At 33.4% G+C, this 15,219-nt stretch overlaps 1 protein-coding gene across 4 annotated transcripts in view; it reads left to right on the forward strand.

Moving 5' to 3' along the window:
• LOC119080268 (calcitonin gene-related peptide type 1 receptor) overlaps positions 1–11,526 on the forward strand; it is a 72,735-nt gene extending 61,209 nt beyond the window's left edge. Inside the window, exons 9-12 of one of the 4 annotated variants that reach the window (XM_037188525.1) lie at positions 3,466–3,642; positions 3,763–3,886; positions 5,347–5,475; positions 7,153–11,526. In XM_037188525.1, coding sequence (XP_037044420.1) covers positions 3,466–3,642; positions 3,763–3,886; positions 5,347–5,475; positions 7,153–7,212 — 490 coding nt within the window. In that variant the 3' untranslated portion in view covers positions 7,213–11,526. The other 3 variants (XM_037188527.1, XM_037188528.1, XM_037188526.1) reach the window with 3 other exon arrangements.
• The last annotated feature ends 3,693 nt before the right edge of the window (positions 11,527–15,219 follow it).

Below are 15,219 nucleotides of genomic sequence, written 5' to 3' on the forward strand. Positions count from 1 at the left end.
TAATTCCAAACATAAAATGGACAAATGAGCAACGAACAGAGTATTTACCTGAACTCCTTCATTTGATCACAAAAGTAACTACTACATGTAAGTAATTGAAAATCATACGTTGCGACCAATTGGATATTTTAAAAGCTTTTGGCATCTATTGCACAAATAGCATATGTAGGAATGACCATTCTCGATTGTGGAAGAAACTCAAAATAAGTTATGTCGAAGGAAAATAATCTGTTACCTGTTGCCTATATTTCGGGCCAAAATTATTATTATTTTGATGATTATTTTTGACTCGCATTCTTTTTGGAAAAAGTACGACCATCGCATCGTTTGGTGTTAAAGGGATGTAAATATTCCATGACATAACGTCACTTCATAATTGGTAAGAGTGTTTGCAATTCTCAAGGATAACAAACTAATTTTTCTTCCAACATTTCACATTTTCTGAATTTTTGGTTTCGTAAATCATTTTCCTAATTTACATTTCCTTAAAAAAATTCTGATTTTTGGTACTCTGAGTTAAAATTTTCCTGATTAATGAGTAATACCGTCCAAAATTATCATCAAAATAATAATAATTTTGCCCCGAAATATAGGCAACAATTTAGCCTTGTGTAGATTCCTCTTAATCACAGAAACCCGGCTTTTGTATCAATCACAGTCATAGTGAATATTTGGTATCGCGTCGGTTCTAATAATTTACACAGTTTTGGTAATAGCATATTATGCGGGAAAATTTGCTTATTCACGAGGGGGAAGTTTGTATCCAGAAACGAAGGTGAGGGATATAATCCCCAGAGTAAGTAAGCAAATTTTACTGCAGGTATGTATTATACTTACGCCTCGATCGGCAAATTTACCACAAGAAGTACCTTTTCCATCATATGCCCCATTTATAAGTAATGTACTATTATTCAAAAACCTAAGGTAAAATTTTGAATCCGTGAAGTAAAGTTGACTTTACCTCACGTTTTTGAATAAAATAAGTTTTCTTTTTTTAATAATTCTGTTAGTTATCCTGTGCAATCGATTCAGTTCGATTGTGTCGAAACTCATAAAATGGTGCTAACGTTTCAGCATATTGCATATGTATACGTGGCTGCATATTCTCGTGTTGTTCCTTTCCGTCACTAGTGATGAAATGTAACTACGAAAAGTGACGCTACCAGTGAACCAGTCAAAAAAAAGACCGAGCATTATGACAAGAATAAGAAGAAGATTTTCAGAGATTGATTTCCAAAATCTTTTACTTCATTTGTTTTGAACATGTTTTTTGCTACGTAGGACCTCATTAGTCAGCACCCAAAAAAAGTGCTACGTTTCAATCGCCCAAAAACACGATAAGACCAATGGTTTTTGGGCCAGTAAAACATGGTTGTGTTTTTTAAGTTTCAGTTTTTAATTAAAGGCAGGGTAAATTAAAATGATCGATTATGAAGATTTTTAGCGTATCGTGATTTGAAAACAAGTATAGAACTAAATAACGAGCTTTCGATCAATTTGTATAACATTCACAATGTTTTTTCGGTGTATTGAGCTTGCGCGCACACGTTTGTACTTCGATGTCGAGCTTATGCGTGTGCATTAGAAATGTAAACAGTTCAAATGGGCGGTATGTAAGACTATACTGGCTTTCAAATCTGGATACACTCAGAGTCGATCATTTTATTTTGCTTCCACTTTATCAAAATGTTTGTCGATTTTTTTATTAAAGTTTTATTCTGCAATTGAATTTTTCCCAACTAATCAAACATATAATTACCGATCGAGGTCGGCCAAATCTATAAAAAAGAACGTTTATATTGATAACTGACACGACACTATGAATCGTTTTGGCAGCTTCCGTCAGAAAATAGATTTTATTTAACAAATCTAAGCATTGGCTAACCACATCAAAATTAACTTGTTTGATGATATACAGTATCGTAGGCGTCTCACGTGTCCTATAGAAATCACAACTGTCACCTGATAAGTACGGAATAAGCGTACAGCAGTATACGGATCATACATTGTTGTACGGATAAAACTACCAAAAACACCAATGGTTTACTCATCCGTAAATTGTACGTATATAAAACGTACTTTCTACGAGTTACTCGTTAAAATTGGGCGATTTTAATGTATATCCAAAATCTCATTTTTTTGGTGAGAGCTTGTCGTTTATTCTTGATGTCGTTTCGATAACAGATGTCAGCCGTCTGTAACACCCTAAAGGGAAAGTTCACTGTTTATGGCGCCGTTGCAGAAAGATTTTGTTTCATCAATTTAACTGTTACATTCTTTAATTTAAATTATCTCAGCTCTCAATTGAACCAATATCGATGTTCTATTCCATAGCTTTTCTTTTATCAACAGGAATAATCCTAACGTTCACCTATACATGTCATCAATCTTGTATGCTTTCCACATTATTCCTCTCAAATTTATGCATTTTCTGAATACTGAAATATATGCTAGAAAAAAAGATTTACGATTCCGTGTCTAGCATAATATAATATATGGCAGACGGTTAAGGAATCATTCTTATTTTATTGATAATTTTGAATATATTCCATCAACGCTCTCTGTATTTTATCGACTTCATGAAAAACCGACGATGATTGTGAAAGTAATTTTTTTTAGTTTTAAATATAATTTATCCTCAAGTCCTTCATTTTTCTCGTCGTATTGTCGAGGTTATATTAAGCTATAAACTACCTAATGAAAGTTAAAATTACTTAACTTGACTCACGCAGAATATACATATACGAAATTTAATGCCGCATAAAAGAAAATTGAACTGCTTTTACGGCCTCCGATTCCAACAAAATTGTATTTTCACTCCGGACGAATTTAATTCGAAAACCCTAATTTCTAAACAACTTCCCTTCCGTTTCTACTTCAATGCAACGCCATAAAAATTATATTGTCGTGCCAAGGACTCGCCGGACGGATAATATTTTTTTCCTGTGTCCGCTTCGATAAGACCAAACAAATAGGAAAAGATTTAAACCTTGTGCCAATATCTAGTGTTGTGCAATTACATTCAATTAAAGTCGGTTATAGCGGGTTTGCGGTCAAAAGTTTTACCCATAAATTTGACTACAGAATGTTTAATGCTACAAGTTAATGTCACAAACTCATAAATCTGACTTCAATTTAAGTGTTGTTCCCGGAAATTAAATGTTATAACTTACCATTAAAAACGAAACACAGTCACAACATTCTCGTATGTGTGAGCTTCGCTCTAATATACTGTACCTATATACACACTACTGATATAATATGGTTCCACTAAACACCAGAAAACATTTAAATCCCTCAATGATGGGCAAAAATAAAATTATGCGATGTACGTGTGCTGAACATAAAACGACCAAAAGTTACACCGTACACACATAAAGAAAATCTAAATAAATATTTTCCCCGAACGTATTTAACTAACAACGCAAACTTTTTCAACTTTCCCACAATGAACTTCTTTCACAGGTGCTGGATGAACGAAACTGTATACACAAACGCACTTGTTGCGCCCGTTTGTGTATCAATGTTACTGAATTTACTGTTTCTATGCAACATTGTTCGAGTTCTGGTGCTGAAGTTGAAAGCTCCACTTGGCCCGCAAGGAAATAGCGGTCCTTCACGGAATATTCTACAAGCATTTCGGTAAGTTAATTTTCCGCCACTCGTTCGTGTTGCATTATTAAAATGTGTTGCCAATATGCCGGTCCATATCCGCCAGTTTCATGAACATTTTACTCAATGACTTTTTGTTGCTCAAAACAGCGCCACATTGCTGCTGGTACCGTTATTAGGTCTGCAGTACATTTTAACGCCATTCAAACCGGAGCCGGGCCATTCATGGGAACGAGCATATGAAACAATATCGGCATTTACAGCATCGTTTCAAGTAAGTGTTGGGAATTCTCTTGAATTGTACGATTAAAATTCCAATCTTCACCGAGGAAATCTTTTGAGTATGGCTTGAAGAGGCAATATTCGCAGTAAAACAGCACGATATTTACAGTTGTTAATGTGTACAGCATTTTCGAAATGTTTACGGTGTGTAGGGCATACGTACCTAGACATAGATATGTATGCTCACAGTTTCCATTTCGTTCAGTTTATTTTCCGTTTATCTTTTTTGTACAAATAATAGACGACTTTTCATGCAATTTTAATTTAATTAATTTGAACAGGTTCATGTAATTTATAATTTAAGAGGAAAAGCTGTCACCTTCTGAAATGCTCTTTCGCTTTTCTCGTAGATGTTTGTAATATGTACACCGTACAATGTGTAAATTTACGTTTCTATACTATGGGTTATTGTGTTCTTAATACATTGAATAGAAGTCGGTGTGAATTTTGGCGAAATTAACATATTTCATCCATCTAATCGCTGATAGATTGTTTGATATTTGAACCCAGGAGTATGCATAACGCTCTTTGTTTGTGCGAGATGATGTTACGAATTCAGTCTTGGTGGTTTTAATAATCAGATGTTTGGGTATTTGAGAAATTTTCATATTAACGTATGAACTTTCGTGGGAGATTATCCGATGAAATTGCTATCATGGTGGAGTGATTAAATTTGGTTCTGTGTAGAAGTAATTTGATCTCTTCTATTGTGTGTTTCGCGGTAAGGCAGGCAAATTAATTGCGATTTAATTGCGCTAATTTAGAAAATTTAGAATTTTTGAATTTTTTCGTATAAAAATCCGACTTAGATCCCATATTTTAGAATGACTTAGTGTCATTTATTGTTAAAAACAGCACCGACAAATGCGGTCTTATAAGGCAAGTGTCATGTTAAAACGAATGAAGTACTAGCAGATTGCTGTTAGAAACTTTATATTTTCCCGAGTTTACAAAGTTCCAAACAATTCTGAATACCTTACGAACTAAGCTCCGGGGAAATGAGTTCCGTGGTAGAAGTGAGTAAAAGATTTTCCTTAACTAAGTGACGAAAAGTAGATCGTTCGTGGCTTTTATCGATAAAAACGTTGAATGATAATAGTACTTTTCCTAACACATGCTTAATGGCTATTTTATAACGAATGAGAGATTTCCAGCACGAGCCGGAGGCGAAAAACCCATTTAGCATAAGTTAGGAACAACGCTTTATTTGTAGTTTGCCGGAAATGAGCGACGAAGTCGCGATATTTCAACACTAGACAAACAAAAGTTTTTTTTAGGTACACGAGGTGTACTGTCACTCTCGGCCTCCTTCACACCTCTTGTGCTTGAACATTTTCGCCATAGCACCTCCTTTCTGCTCTCTAGTAGCGGTATAAGGTGAAAATATAGAAATTGTGGTTTTCCTGTCCTCTATTTGAATTCGTTCAAATATCGCTATACATATATTTACAGGGTCTCTGTGTGGCAACTTTGTTCTGTTTCTGCAATGGCGAAGTAATCGCTCAAGTAAAACGGAAATGGCGATCAGTGTTTTTCAGCAATCGGGCTCGGTCTAATTCATATACGGCCACTCAAGTGTCGGTAAGTGTCTAATGATGTGCTTCAAATTTCTTCTTCTTTTTTTGTGGCTTGAACAAGCAATAATATTTGATTTTTGTGTTTTATTTTTGAATTTATTAGTTTGGGTGATTCTGAATACATTTTTTTTTTGTAAATGAACAACTTAGTTGCATGAGGATAAATGTTCTCCTTGGAATCGGTGAAGTCGTGCCCCAAATAGTATTAACATAAAAAACGGAAATACTAATCGCAACACTAGCAAGAAAATAATCACGTATCGACATAGTCATATTCGGATTGATCACTAAAAGTTCCCGAAGTAGAAAATAACTCAGTTGATTTTTTTTAATTATTACTTTACTTTAAAAAAACCATATCGAATTTTAAGATTTAGAGCATCGCAATAAAGACCTTCGCGTTCTCGTATCCGGTTCCGGGAATAATTTACAACAAATAAAATAAACCGCGCTTTAGTAGTGAAATGTCGATTCAGGCTAATTCGAGAGCTTCTAGTTGATGAAAGGTGCAGAAACCTTTTGAGAAAGTCTGAATGTCTCTTGTTTAATGTAAATACATCAGTTAAGACCTTGTTTCCTAGTCTTTGGCATTGGAAAAACTGTAAGTGACATATACAATGCAAAGACATGCCACATGTCATGCAGAAATGGAAGACTCAAGATTTAGATAATTTCATCTGTTATCGACAGCGGCGACAAAAGTAAATGATAAGTTCTGGCTAATGCTTTCATATAATACCCAAATTTATGTCAAAACTATCGAAGTACAAGATCTGTCAAAAATTCTTAGTTGAAAAGAAGTCCTGGATCTGTAAATATGTAATATTGCCGTGTTCTCTAGCAACGATTGGCGAAGCTCTAACAAAATCAAAGATTTTCTCTTTTATCATTCTAAAGGAATCTTGCCTAATTCTCTTATCTTTTACGTTTTTCAGCGCAAAACATCCAAAAAGTAATCCATTGTCCATAATCATTCATTATAACGAATCATAGGAAATTTGTCGGACATTCTTTTAGATTTGAAATTTAGATAAATTTATAAATGGAAAATGTCATCGCGGTCGTGCTATTAGTTGTTGCTGCACTATGAGTTTATAATTTCACAAATTTGTAAATAATTCCACCGATTAGTTGTGTCCAACCTAATTCCGTCAAAAATATATTTTGTTGTCGATATCCAGGTCTAACAAATGAATGGCATGGCACACACAAAATGTATTTTCGATGACCTGGAACGTTATCCACTTAAAAGAATGCAAATAAATAAAAAGAGAAAACTTGTGTCCACAAAACCCTAAAGACAGAAAGAACAAGTATATTAATTAATACATAAATTCACATTTTATTGGATAATTTCAACCATAAAATAGTAAAATTTATTGTAACACACGATCAGTTATTGCATGTCCACCTAGCCGCAAAAAAAAACTTTTTTTTATTCATAAAAAATTGAATCCAAAACACAAAAACAAAACTTTTTCTTTCTTTTCTCACATGTCTCACAACATGCTGTGGCTTATGCACATAAAAAAAATCTACACTAAAATAATCGTGCCAAAGTCTTTCGATTTTGATTAGGGTCCCACAAACAAAAAAAATAACTAAAAATAGACCGGTGTTGTGTATGTTTTGTAGAAACTAATATTAAATATAAGAGAAGACTATGATATTTTGAATATAGCCGCTACGATTGCAGTTTGTACGATGTGGACCACCCGTTTCCGGCGAAGTGAAAGTTTGACTACAGGAATCCAGCCGCAAGGACACCATAAATAATAGCAAACAAGTTCAGTCAAGAAACACAAATTTTAGCAACGAACATAAAACTGAAACTTGTACACCATTAATTAAACGTTGTCGTGACAAAACGAATGGCATTAATTTCAACGGTAATAATAAGAGTTCGACGATGAGCGAAGAAAATTTGTAATTCCTTTATTAGTGATCTAAAAATGAATGTGTAACCGAGAATATAATGTAACGCTAATACACAAGAGTCTAGCATGTTCCATCGAAAAAGGGTGCAATTATTTTTGAATCTAGCGAAAAGTATAGTCGAAACATGGTAACATAATAAACCGGGGGATGGAGGAAACGACAGCCGAGGTAGAATGACAAAGTAGGAAGGACTTCTTTGATATATGGAGTACGTGTCGTGTAACAAAAATGTCGTATATGCAAAATGTGTTATCGAAAATTTAAGTCTAAAATAAATGTTGAAATTCTTATTACACAATCACATTACACACGTACATAATAGCCGTTCTAATTACGCTAAATTAATAAGGCAATATTTAGGATTTTATCATTTTCAAACAATGAAATCGAATCAAATTCTTATTAAAATTAGAGAATTATAATTCAAAAGTGTACTAATTGATGTATAATTCAATGCCGTTAATCCAAATTTTATTTTCTTATTTTCTTTCTTCGGGATTGAGTTTTCTTATTCCATTGATAACATTACAGTGAAGGGTCAATTGTAAAACCTGGTATACAGCACAAAGTGGTGCAAAATTTTGACATTTGCGGACCTTCTGTCATTAGCCTATGGATTATGATGATGCAACGTTTGTAATATATTTCCTAATAAAATTTCATGTCGCTTCGTGTTGTATATAACGGGCTTAAATTGGAATTGATCTGTGTTACATACAAATTTTGAATAAGTTCCGCTAGATATTGATAGTGATTTATACTCATTTAGAAGCTCAAGACTAAACATATTGTTGGAAATGGTTACTAATTAGCACTAAAAAAAAAATTATTAAAATTTATGTTGCCGTAGTTAATCCTGTTAGTCATTCCCTTAAAAATACAGTAAAACAAAAGCTTTTTTTGTGCCATTATCATTCTACGAGTTGTCTCTTTTCGCGATTGAACATTTCTCAGATTATTTTTTGAAAGAAAATAAAATCTTAAATTACTTAGGATGAAAATGGGTCGACCCACTTTTGCCCTGGTTACTTTAAACACACTTCCTTCTGAATCTGTGTTATGATCAAAAAAAAATCCGATCGATCGGTTTTCTTCAAAAACACGAGTCAACTAGTCCATTTACTCTATGTTCTAAGAGTCCAGGTCAGAAATGGATCAACTCATTCCAATCATTAAATTACATTGATCAAGACTTAATGATCACTAACCTACGCTATGTTCTCTGTACTGAATACGTGATAAAATCAAAATAATGCGTATTCCTCAGTTGCATCTGGTGCTATCTGTATTTATAGCGTCAATGTACCATAAACAAGCACCAGAACATATTTTGTAACGGTCAACAATCCACTTATTTTGTGGGTGTTATGAGATGTGGTTATGCAGGGGTGTTATACCAACATAAAAAACTAAATTTATAAGAAAAATTCTAACTACTGCGTCGAGTAGCGGCCCCTTATTTCGACTTTATGAATGGTCCCTTGAACGCACAAATGGTGTGAATTACATAAGAACAGCTCATATCAAATTTGGAAGTTTATCTATTCAATTGATCCTGTGAGCTGTGAGTTATGTTGCCTCTAGAAATTTTCTATGATAAGGTTTTAGAAGGGGTCATAGGGAAATCGGATTTTAGAGATTCATTCATTTGTTACCGTCTGAAAGAATTTCAACAACTGTTCTGTGTTCTGCTATATTCGGTGTCAGACGAATCACATTTCACTTCTAATATCTTAATGGAATCATCTCCACCCATTTCAAACTTTGGGCCATGTTAAATTTAATATAATATTTCACATGCAAACTCGTTACCATACATCAATCACTTATATATCATCATCGCACCTTATTATCTTTGAAATAAATTTCGATTTGAAAACGAAATTACGTAAAAAATTTCATTCGAATCCTATTCTGATATGTTAAGACTTTCACATTTTCCTGGCGTATATGTGCCATACATAATCATTATGTACACCATGAAATTTCCATGAAAAATTAAATTACAATGTTACGTGGTGATGTGATGATAAAGTCTTGTTTGACGTGCATATTACGAAGCATGTATGTACCGTTTTAAGCTTTTTATCCGGCAGAGAGAGAAAAAATGTTACGTAGAAAAGAGATTCTCTTATTTTCCTGAAATTTGAACTAGCCATTTGATTCTGTAAAACGGAAATTCGTTCGAATCATCGCAGTAAAAAGTGAAAATAATGGAATTACCATTAATCATTGCCGTTTTGGCATTTAAAATGAAAGAATTTGAAGTTTTTTTTATACAATGATCTCGTCCAAGCCAATATCCTTAACATCCACCGACATATTCATCCCGTTTTTCAACCACATAATTGACATGGACCCCTTGACTTATCTTGAGAACCCATAAATTCGATTTATCTTCAATAGAATGCAGAACAACAGCACAACCATATGTATCTGAACACAATTCTGTATCATAAAAAATAAATTTTTGTTTGGTAATGAAGCGGTTCGGTTATGTAACCCCCTGGTCATGATGGTCGTATGGCATAGAATGGAAAAGGGTTTTTGTGTATTATTTGAACTGAAAATATCTGTCAATATTCCATATATATTGTCTGAGTTATGGCCACGTTCTCACTCTTGCTGAACAACATGGTGAAATATTCCGGACACATCGTTTGCATCAATCAAGCACCATGTATACCGAAAAATATTGTTATGCAAATATTTCCTGAATTTATTAGTAATATGATTATGTTGGGCTAAAGCTCAACGATCTGTAAAACGAAGGGGCTATCTAGCTAAATTCCTTGTCCGGGCATTACGTTGTAAAATATTTTAGAAGCAAAGTTTAACGAATGTATTGTAAATAAAAAATGAAATTTTCCAAACATTTATTGTTTAATACATAAATTATAGATATTGCCAAGATCAATATATTTATGTGAGTGTATGATGAAAGGCTGTAATACACATTAGGGTGTGCTAAAATTTGGGAAAAGTAATTAGAATTCGATTGGGAAAGGATTAAATTTTCTGGTCGCAGACCGACTGAATTGAATCAAAATACAATTTTTGGAAGTCCAACAACTGAGCTGGAAATATTTTTGTCCGTACAACGTTTCTCAAGATGTGGAGCTATTTAATCTACTCAGATTTTTAATTTAAAAAAAAATTATTCAGTGGTTTCCCATTCTGTTACGGTGTATTTCGGAGCGAGCAATGTGAGATCGATGAGCAAGAAGTACTTGCTGTAGACTCTACTGTGTGAAGTATGACTGATTATTCTTCACTTCTTCCAAAAATACGAATATTCACTTTGAACGACGCACACAGATAAAAATATGGGATTACAATTCTTAGGTCCGAAGGGATTACTTTCAAAAAGTAATTCTTTCGGGATTAGATTTTTAATCTTCGCCAGAAATTGAAAAAATATAATTCTTTCAGTGATTAAAAGGAGACTAAACAATAATTGAACGATCTTACTGCCGCTTAGAGTTTTCCGTCTTGAAATCACACTTTTGGGTTAATTTAGTTCGAACACGATTTACGAACAAGATATGGTTATGTGAGAAAAGTTAATTGAAACGGATATTTATTTGGTGCTAAAATGTTTCAATGGTACTACCGATGGTTTATTCTGCCTTACAATACCAGGCTCAGAATAGAAATTTTAAGTCGGTTTGTAAAGATACTACCAGTTAATATGGATATGGTTAAAGATAGTATAGAGAAATTCTAGATTGAAAATGGCAGTAAGGCCAATTTTAGCAGCGAACTATTTCACCTTACTATGGTAAAACAGACATTTTTGAATTTAAATGGTTAAATACTTATAAACAATGGTAAGGAAACTACAGAAGAATATAAAAATGAAAATCATGAAAAAAATATCGAGGTTTAAAGTGACGATCTTGCCATCTGGCAATTTGCATTTTAATCCCACGAGGTATTAGTTGCTTTGAAACAACGGTTCACAATAAACCATGTTGGGATTAAGAACTAATTGCAGCAGTGGTAAGATCGTAGACTGAAGTGCAGAAGGTCCCGGGTTCAAATCTCGTAAGGTAAATAAAAAAAATTCTGATTAATAAAAACATTTCTCATTCCATATTCACAAAAAAGCTTCTTCTCATATCAGACGTTTAGCTAAAAACTGTAGTATCACACAATATCCGATGAAAAAATCTTTTTTTTATTTTTTTTTTCTGAAGTGAAAGTAGGAAGGGTTAGATCTTTTTTTTTATTGCACTACAAATAATATTTTGATCAGATTAAAATGAGATTTTCGTTTCAACGCATAGTAAACAAGCGTCAAACGTTAGGGCCTCAAAGATTAAAATTTAATTCCTCTAGGGATTAATTATTTGGGGATAAGTTCAAGTAATCCCTGAGGGGATTAAATTTAAATTCTAAAAATGATTCGGTCGCGTACTGTTAATCCCAAAAAGATTTAGATCTAGGTCCATATTTTTATCTGTGCAACAGGACCAAAAACATTGTCTCAAACTATATTAAAGGCAAAAAACCTAGCACGCCAAGTGGTCAGATCGTCTCTCTCCATTGCGGCTCTAAACAAGTTTCGACATCATTTATATAATATGTTTTCTATTTTGACTATTTCCCGCAACCCTCGCCGCAACCCAAACTTTATTATTATTTCCTTCGTTTTTCCGTCATGCGAAGAGGAGACTCAAGAGGCATAGTTAGTTGCTTAGTTGAAAGGCTAAGTAGGTTACATTTGTGTGTTTTGTATATTTTATTTTCGAAAAATACCGCAATAACGACCACAAATCTGCCGTAATTTGGAAGAAAAACAATTTCCAGTGGAAATAATAAAAGATTTTCCAATAATTCTTTTGTTATTTCATTGTAAATTGTTTTTCTTCCGAATTACGGCAGATGTGTTAGCTTTCAATAAAAAATAGACTTTTGTGGTGAAAAGGTATCATCGAAAATAATCTAAAAGACAGTATTTAACGTCCTAATGTATGCTTTTCAGCAAAGCATCCATGGGTCCTAAATCAAAATTTGATCAAGTCAATTGTGGCCCTGGTCCTGGTTAGAAAAAATCTTTTAGAGTGCAGACTCAACGAAAACTCAATAAATTTCTTACAACTCTGTGTTCTAGACACTCCAAAAGCATGTACGAAGTCGTTCAAATATGGCATTAACGGATAGTAAATTCCTTACGTCGATCTTACCGGGTTATGTAATTAAATTCCAATTTTCTTTTTCCCCAAATTAACACTCCCAAAACTACATAATTATGAATATTTGTACTTGAAATAGACGAAAAGGCAACACAAATAAAGAAAAGAAAATCATAAAAATTCCTACACAGAAATATGTGAAAATATTTTCAACAGAATTTGAAAATTAGTTCGAACGAAAAGTGTGTGTGCAATTATGATGTATAGATGAAAGTCAAAGTATATGTCGAATATAATAGAAGTCTAAGAAATTTGTTAACCTGTGTATGATACTGAAACTGAAAATATAAACGAACGAACTATTTTTGTTTATGTTTTAATTATGTATAAGTATATAACTCACTTTACAATGGATGCTATTTTTAAATGTTTAATTACTGTTGTAAATTAATTTATATAAAGAAAATATTTAAATAAATAAAACCGAGTTTATGTTGTTGAGTCAGCATGGAGCGAGGAATAATAGTCTGGGTGTCTGACTAGAAGTAACATGAAGCAATACAGTCGAACAGAAGGTAAAATTAAATGGTAAGTGAATTGAACTTATTAGAGTAGACTGGTTAGTTACGAGCCCGCTGCAAAAGATGGCTCATAACTGACCAGTTTACCCTATGTCCTCTTCATGTCAAAAACAGGGATAGTTTAAGGTCATCTGACACCAACATCACTCATATCTCTTTATTATCATAAACGGTGAGTGTTTGTTGTCTATTGTTTATCATAGCCTTCCCAAAATTCCTTCAGACTTGCTCACTTCGTGAGACATATAAGTGGGACGCTATTTATTTATGTTCATCCTCCTGATCAAAGTAGTCTAAAATTCATTCATACAAAATCTACTACTTCCGCTGATTTAACATTCGTCATGCTCGTTTATCTCCTCACCGATGTAGCTTGTCTACGTGCTATACCAAAAGATATCGCATCGTCTTCTAGTGTCTCGACACAACGATGGATTTCAAACCAGTCGTACGAATTTTCATTTCACAGAATAAATACAAAAATCCAATTTTGAGAACGGAAAAGTTTAATATTTCCAGCCACAACCCCCTACAATAACACTCTTTTCTACGAGAACAATAAGAGCAAAATTATGTGTCCGAATGAAACGTTTTCGATTTGTTAAATGTCTGGATAATTTTACTCCCCATTCATCATTTCGGGTGATATTTTCACTTCTTCTTTTTATACCAAGCTAGACACGACAATATCGGGATATCATAAATAAACAAAAAGAAAATTTAAGTAAAGGAAAGCAAAATAAACTTTGAAAGTAAGTTAATCGTTGAATTTAGCTGCAGCTTTTATACCCCCATAGCATTATACAAACAAAATATCTAGGCGGAATTAATCTTTTTTAAATAGAAAAGTGAAATCATTATAAAAACAACAATCAAAACGGTTATCCGAAGATCTCCAGAAAAAGCCATTCATCAACAAAAGTTCGCAAATTAGAAAATTTTTTCCCTTATTATTTTGTGCCTTTATTCGGAAACTTTTAAATAATTCTCTGCGTTACAGAAAGGTTTTTTTTTATTTGGAATTTGATGAAAATAAAGTGAAAGCAACAAAAGGACGGCAACAACCTTATTTTAAACTTTTCTTTCTAAATTAAAAGATTCAATTATTATGTATACACAATAATAAATGTCGAAGTGCTTTCATCATTATCTCCTGTTTTTTTTCCTTCCTTTTGCACGGAAAAATGTTGAGAATGTCGAAAATTATTGGAGAAAATATGCGAACTTCAATCGTGGAAATTCATTAAAAATGAATCTTTCAATTTTGGAAAGGCTCCACTTTTAATGATATCCATAATGGATAATCCATTCAATTTAAATTATTTGTTTGTCCTTGTCTCCGTCAGGTTGAAAAAGGAATAAAAAATAGCTTGGAAAAGGATTTAATAAAGGAGTGATGAATAAACATGCTACGTGACAAATGCATTATTATCCTCTTTTATGGCTATGTCATTCCAGTTAGAGTATCTAATAACCAGATTGTTAGCCTGCAGTTCAAATTTTAAATTTATTGAAAATTATTGACTTCGAAATTAATGTGAAGTACTGGTGATTTACTGCGATGAGAACACCACGGATTTTGTAGTACTGATGAAAATCGTCTGATAACTTAACCGTCGTCAGTGATACAAAATCGTTTACTTCAATAGTTTTAACATTGAACAACTGCAAATGCGCACTTTCTGTCATTAATTATAAACCAATTTATATATAGTGTGGAGGCAATGTCATACATAACCGAATTACAATTCCATACAAACGCCATCTCCTCTCTTCGGTATAAAGAAAAAAATGAAATAGAATCGTTTGGTTTGTTCGATATTTCCCCTCCACGTTTTTCAATCAGGCTTGGGACTGACTTTGGCCGTGTTAAAAAAAAATTAGGGGTTGTTTATCCGTCAACGCAACTGGTAGAAACGCGTCTTACTTATTGCACGTCCTTGCCTGAAGCTCATGGACAAACACCCCAATGCGACTCCATCGCATAGTTTGATTAGTTGAGTCATAATCAAGACGGAAGCTGAAAGAGAAAAGTGATAAACGAAAGGGCAGTGAAAAACAAGGAAGAGATAGCGGAACAGCTCAAAATAC

Source organism: Bradysia coprophila, unplaced genomic scaffold (assembly GCF_014529535.1).
Source record: "Bradysia coprophila strain Holo2 unplaced genomic scaffold, BU_Bcop_v1 contig_350, whole genome shotgun sequence".
Taxonomy (NCBI): Eukaryota; Metazoa; Arthropoda; class Insecta; order Diptera; family Sciaridae; genus Bradysia; species Bradysia coprophila.